The sequence below is a fragment of the Phytophthora infestans genome, genomic scaffold (assembly GCF_000142945.1).
Source record: "Phytophthora infestans T30-4 supercont1.11 genomic scaffold, whole genome shotgun sequence".
Taxonomy (NCBI): Eukaryota; Oomycota; class Peronosporomycetes; order Peronosporales; family Peronosporaceae; genus Phytophthora; species Phytophthora infestans.
In genome coordinates, this window is record NW_003303748.1 from 94,127 (window position 1) to 100,261 (window position 6,135).

Below are 6,135 nucleotides of genomic sequence, written 5' to 3' on the forward strand. Positions count from 1 at the left end.
TTAACTATTATGATCATGGTAGGTTTTATACACCATGTGGGACCGAGTTCCCAAGTTCCACAAAAAAACGCAGCACTGTCTATATGTTCTTTCTATACTACCCCTACCCCCTCTCTTTAAACTTTATACATTTAGATAAATAAGTATAAGAACTCGGAACCCGGAAGATGTCAATGTAACCACAGCCCTTCTATTTATTAAAATTTGGTTCCGAAAATTTTGGACCCAGGGTTCCCACAATTAATACATATAATTGCAATTCACTTTAGAAGCACTACAGCAGCTCTAGTAAGTACGGCATCATTTTGGAACCGGTTCGGAACGCGGTTTTCGAGCCACACCTACTCCGATGCAAGTTTGACTTCCATCGCAAACTGCTGTATCTTGCGCACGTTCACACAGCTTGGCGTCATCATCCTCTTGCGTTTTGAGTCCAAATACCTTTGATATTTGAAATCGGTGAATCTGTCAGGCGGAAGCACGAGGTACAGCCGCGGTGCTGCAGGATTTCCCAGAAGCTTCAACACATCGTGGAGACCTTTTTGCTTGCAGGGGTGTTTGTGTGCACCTGTCACCTGCAACAAAATATCCGGCTTGATGATCGCATCGACCGACTGGTAATTCTTCACCGCTGGCTGTAGGTAACTCGTGCTAGCAGCAGCGACAATTTCACTGCCATGATTGAAAACGACAACTTTCTCGAATCTTTGAAAAGAAATGACAGTTGCGGCGCCATCGTCAACCAACGCCACAGCAGTGGATTCTTCCATCGCAACGGCATCATCTGCATTCATGCCATCATCACCATCCTCGTCATCGCCGTCCCATTCATCTTCCATAAGGTCATCATCATCATCATCGTACGCCTCGTTGTTTTCGACCAAACGTCGAACTTTAAACGTTCCACCTCGCGGCAGTACCGAATGCACATGCCCTTCGAACAAGTGGCCACGAAAGAGCACCAACTCCATCCGAGGCAGCAATGAACTCTAGCAGCTTCCGCTTATCCTTCTTGTACAGCCGATTGTACACCGCTTGCTGAACATATTGCGATGCAAAAGCGAAGTACTCGCTGTCAAAAGCTTTGCTGACGCGATAGTGCAGCAATCGATGCGACACTTGAGCGTCGTTCGCATCAAGTTGACTACAGGCGTTCACCAACCAGTCGAGATTAACAATGTTCATTGCTTTTTCAAGCAACACCTGCTGATCACCAACTTGTGAAAATCGCAAGACATAGCGAGCAATACCACCCCATCGACGAAAGCACTTCTGCACGACGTCCACAGGTGTATCCGAGTACATCAGCTTACGACATTGTAGAATCTCCTTCAAAGACCACACTGGCATGTAGCAGGACTGGCAATTGGTCTTGTTGAACTCGTACCAGATGGAGCGGCGCGGCGACGTCAAAAGAATCGTCTTCGCTGGGTAATACGCAGGCTTGACGGCATCCACGATGTAGTATGTAGTCGGCTGGTCGAGAATGTGCACAAAATCTTCCTGCGATCCTTGAGCCACCACATTGTGAGCAAATAAAAAGCGCTTCTTGAGGCCACCACTCTCATATACCACCGTTGCACCAGCACGGGCAAGAATAAGCACGATCACAAAGCCGAAAAACGTCTTGCCGATTCCCGGGGTGCCGAGGATCACGAGATGCGGTGTGTTCTTCTTTTCATCATGGATCCTCTCGTGACAAAGTTTCCATAGCGCAGGGTAGCAATGACGAATGTAGATACGAGAGCCGAGTGTCGAATCACCAAGAAGATACGTGTCTCGGGGTAACTCGACCAATGCGTCAGCCTTCACGTCGGTACTGTCGTTCAGAAATGCTTTCCTAAATGCGACCAGTGCTGGCGGATTGAACGACATACTTTGCGTGATTGGGATAGGAACGTCGCCCACAACAAGATGACGATCTCGAGGCAGCTCAGCTTCCGACAATTGTGGAAGTTCCACCAGCACGTGAATCTCTTCATCTCCCGGCGTGAAACTCGGCCCAAACAACTCCATTTTGTTGAGCTTCCACGACGGACGCATCTTGTTATAACCAGTGCTGATGCCACCTTGCAAGAAGCTTTCCGTGTTGCGGTCGTCCGCCAACCAAACGGTTTCCCCTTCCTTTCGCGCCAAGTAGAGCGTCAAGTCGCTTGCGGCAAACTTATAACGCTCGCTGTATCGTTTCTCCGCGAATATAGCTTTTTGTAGCGCCTCCACATCTGCATTGCGCTTGATCTCGACGGAGAAGACGCTCCCATCGCCGTACACACCGCAGCGCAGCTTCACATCCGTCTCCTCTGTCATGCTCCTGTGCTTTCTCTTAGACAGTTCTCGACTGAGAAGCGGCACACATTCACGCGACATGTGGCTCATTTTTAACCAATCCGATCACTCCAAAATAATTATTTTTATTTCTGACAAATATATTCCTCAATATATAGAAACTAATTAATAGTGAGTTCATCTTGAGCGATAAAAAATAAATATATAGAAATAACAATGTGTAAGTACATCTTCCCAGAAAACCACCCAAAGGCGAGCCAACAGTGCGGCTCAAAAGGCGATTGGTGCCGACACCACGCAAAGTATCAGCCAGCAGTTGCTGAACCAACGATGACCAAGTCTATTGAAGAAATTTATGGTAAGCATTGTATTCAGCACATGAAATCTGTCGATAAATACGATCAGCCCAAGTTGGGGGATTCACGAGTTTTATCACCAAGTGATTGGATCAAGTCGAAGATGCACGAAGTTGGTGATTCCGCTGATTACAAGCATAGCGATGATGTCACGCCTGACTTTGGCAACAACGTATACTGTGACGGGGTTACACAGCACCTTGCGCTAGAGGAAGTTTTCTTCCGAGAGTATACAAACTCTCAGTAAACGGCAGTTCACAGGTCTCCTCTTTATTTAAAAGAGAGCGAAGTGACCTAATTAAGGTAGAATGTAAACTGAGTATATTTATAGGTAGATAAAGCTTGGGCTTAAATACAAACTATAAGTCACCTATAGAAATGCAATGTCGTTTGACCCATGATTGGCTTTGAACGACCTTGGTACATGTACCTTGTACCTAAGTGTGAAGTGTCATACTTCATGTAACCAGGGTACACTTAGGGTTACGTACCCCGCTACATCCTCCCCCACTTAGGTTCGGTTTACCGACCAATCAGAATGAAGATGTGTTCGTCACAAACTCTCATTCTCAAAGTCGAAAACCATCGACTTGGCCGCGCGAGCGCGGCGGAGGCTCACTTCACAGTTAGAGCCTCGAGCAGCAATCTGTGCGCTCTTCTTTTAGGTCTCCACTTCGACCGTTTATCACGCCTCGTGGCACTGCAAAGAGCGGTGCGAAGACACGCTCCAAGGCTGCTGCCGGAAAGGCGCAAGCCAAGAGCACTAAGCCTCACGGCAAAGGCTCGGCACTGAAGGAGGCTACTCAGGTGGCCTCCGAGGCGATCGGTTCCTCTGGTGACGCGGCTGTGAGCAAGCGAGCAAGCAAGGGCCGCAGACCGTCGCCCTCGGCCTCTCCGGACAACCGTCCGAACCCTCGGTTCGTAGAACGTGAGTTCGACTCTGGCGGTGAGGGCGAAGTCGAGTCCGAGAGCACGCACGACGCTCCTGCGGGCTCTGTGGGAGGGCACAGCCCAGTGCCCAGTGAGCACAAGGACGACAGCGTGCAGTCGCTCGCAAGTGATCAAGGTGATCACAGTTAGGACGTCTGTCCGCTCTGAGAGTCCGGCCGTCAAGGCTAAGGGCACTCTTAAAGCTGGTGGCGATGAGGAAGAGACTCCTCGCAAACGTCTCTCGCTTGCCGAGGTCTTGCGCGTGCTAAGACCTCTAAAGCCGAAGACGCAAAGCCCTCTAAGAAGCGTACGGCTTCGAAGTCGCCACTTCGCTAGGAGAAGGAGACTGGGAACTCCTATCGGAGCCTCTTCGGTTCCTCGGATGAAGAGGACCAGTGGAAGGAGGAAGAGAAAAAGGGTGCTATTCCTAAGCCCCGGGAGATCACTAATGACCTTGACCAGCAGCAGCAGGAGGTCTTCCAAGCTGCCCAGCGTGTGCGTGGGGGCTCGGTGGCGGCACCCGTCAGCCAGGGAGCTGCCATCAACTCAAGAGGGCATTGGCCTCCCGAGGAGAGCTCTGGGGCTGACCTCTTCTTCGAGCTTCTCGTCGCTCCTCGTGGCCTTGCGGGCGGCCACACTTCTAGGGGCATCTACGAAATTGCCCTTGTTCAGAAAGAACAGTTGTTCGTTGCCAACTTGGAGGCTGCTCGGTGTGTGCTTCTCGCGCCACACCGCATTCCCTCTAAGGACTTCACGACCTATCGTAAGAAGCCCGAGACCCGGGGTGGTCTCTATCCTCTTTGGGGATACCCCTAAGTTATGCCCGAGAACTGTCCCAGGTGGAGCTCTTGTGAGGACCTGTTCTGGGCATGGGTGGGGTCTCTTAAGTACTCACCCACGGAGTTACGGGAACTCCATGAAGATCAGCTGCTGTCCCGCATCCTGGACCAGCGTGATCTTCGTGTTTACCCACTTGGTCAGCAAGCGAATGCTGCGAAGGGACATCCAGAAGCGCGCGGCTTCCAGCGCTTACGATGAGCGCGGGTACGGAATGTATTCATCGTTCGTACCCCGTTCGGGCAAGAAGCCCCGGACTACTTATGAAGCTGCCGTCGCTTCTGTTCCCAGATTGCGACAGCCTTCGGGCAGTCAATCAGGAGCCGTTCAATCGGCTCCCACGAGTTCTCGGAGTGGGCATAACCCCTTCCACTTCACGAGGAGCAAGTCGCTTACCGCGACGCCGTTGCTCCTGGAGGATCCGCTCCACGTGGAAGTGGACTTCTCCATTCCGGTCAAGCAGGGGCGGAGGTGCCCTCGTACGAGTACGAGTACTCGGCGCCTCCCGAGAGCCACTCTCGTTCGAGTGCTCCGACTGCGGGTCCGACACGGGACCCTGAGGTTGACCGCCTCCGTCAACGTCTCCTCGTGCTTGAGATTGCACTTGGCCTTAAAACTGGCGGTAATGCTGCCGCCCAGGCCGGGAATCAGGGCGAGCTCGCTCGTCTTGCGGGTCGCCTGGACCTGGTGGAGCGAGAGGTCGCGAGCCTGCACCTGCGGGTGGAGCGCCGGGCCTCTTCGTCCGATCTGGACGAGGCCTTTCGCATGATCCGACGGATCGAGGCTTTGTTGCCACGTCCCGGAGCCGCCTGCGGCACACTCCCAGACGTACGCGTATGGTGCGTACCCCGGCGTACTCCGCCGTACTTCGCGATGGCGGCCGGGGTCCGTTCGTATAGAGGCTCTCCCGCGGACGGGCTTGAACGCAGCCCTGGCCGTCCCGACGAAGCTTGGGTTGCCTGCTTCGACGCCCTCGTCGACGACTGTGACCGGGCCCTCGCTTCGAGGAGCTGGGTCAAGGGGGGTCTGCGAGTCAGCAACCCCCCTGCGGGTCAAAGTACCGCTCAAGACGTCCGACTAGAACGTCGGGTGCGTAGTCATTATCTTCTGAAGGTCGATGTGTGTCCGACGCACCATGTCTGGCCAAGAACTGCAAAAAAGGTCCGATGAAGCGGTGCTTCAGTTTGTTTCTTCCGACAGAGCTTAACAGTGTCCAGAGGTAGGTTCTTCGTGTCTAGTAACACTAAGTCCCCCACTTTAAATATACTTAAGTTTCCTTTCCCATGTCTGTCGGAGTACTCCTTTCGTCTATCCTGGGGCCGCTGCCCGTGGCATCGCGGACCCTGCTGACAATGCTCAGCTTGGTATCCATAAAGGATTCCACCTGTTTCCGCAGCGAAACTGGCCTCACATCCGAGACCTGGGAGGAAAGGGCTTCCCGATCCTCTCCCCCACTTAGAATAGAGGAGTCAGTGTCTCCTCGAAGAGTGAGAGGCACTCTGGGGTGGCGGAAGCCGTTCAAGTAGAACGGCGTGAGCCCCGTGGACGCGTGCACCGCGTTGTTGAGCGCAAACTCAACAACTGGAAGCTGCGTCGACCACGTACGTGGCGCTGCCGCGCACACACTGCGCAGAGTGTCCTCGAGCACTCGATTGACGCGCTCTGTTTGGCCGTCTGTCAACGGATGATACGCAGTGGACATCTGCAGACGAGTTCCCAGTAAAGG

At 52.9% G+C, this 6,135-nt stretch overlaps 1 protein-coding gene across 1 annotated transcript; it reads right to left on the minus strand.

Moving 5' to 3' along the window:
• Nucleotides 1-894: 894 nt before the first annotated feature.
• On the minus strand, nucleotides 895-2,329 carry PITG_07363 (crinkler (CRN) family protein, putative; the record flags this gene model as incomplete). The annotated part of the gene is made up of 1 exon (XM_002904355.1): nucleotides 895-2,329. One exon carries the CDS (start codon nucleotides 2,305-2,307, stop codon nucleotides 895-897), a length of 1,413 nt encoding a protein of 470 aa, XP_002904401.1.
• Between the last annotated feature and the right edge of the window lie 3,806 nt (nucleotides 2,330-6,135).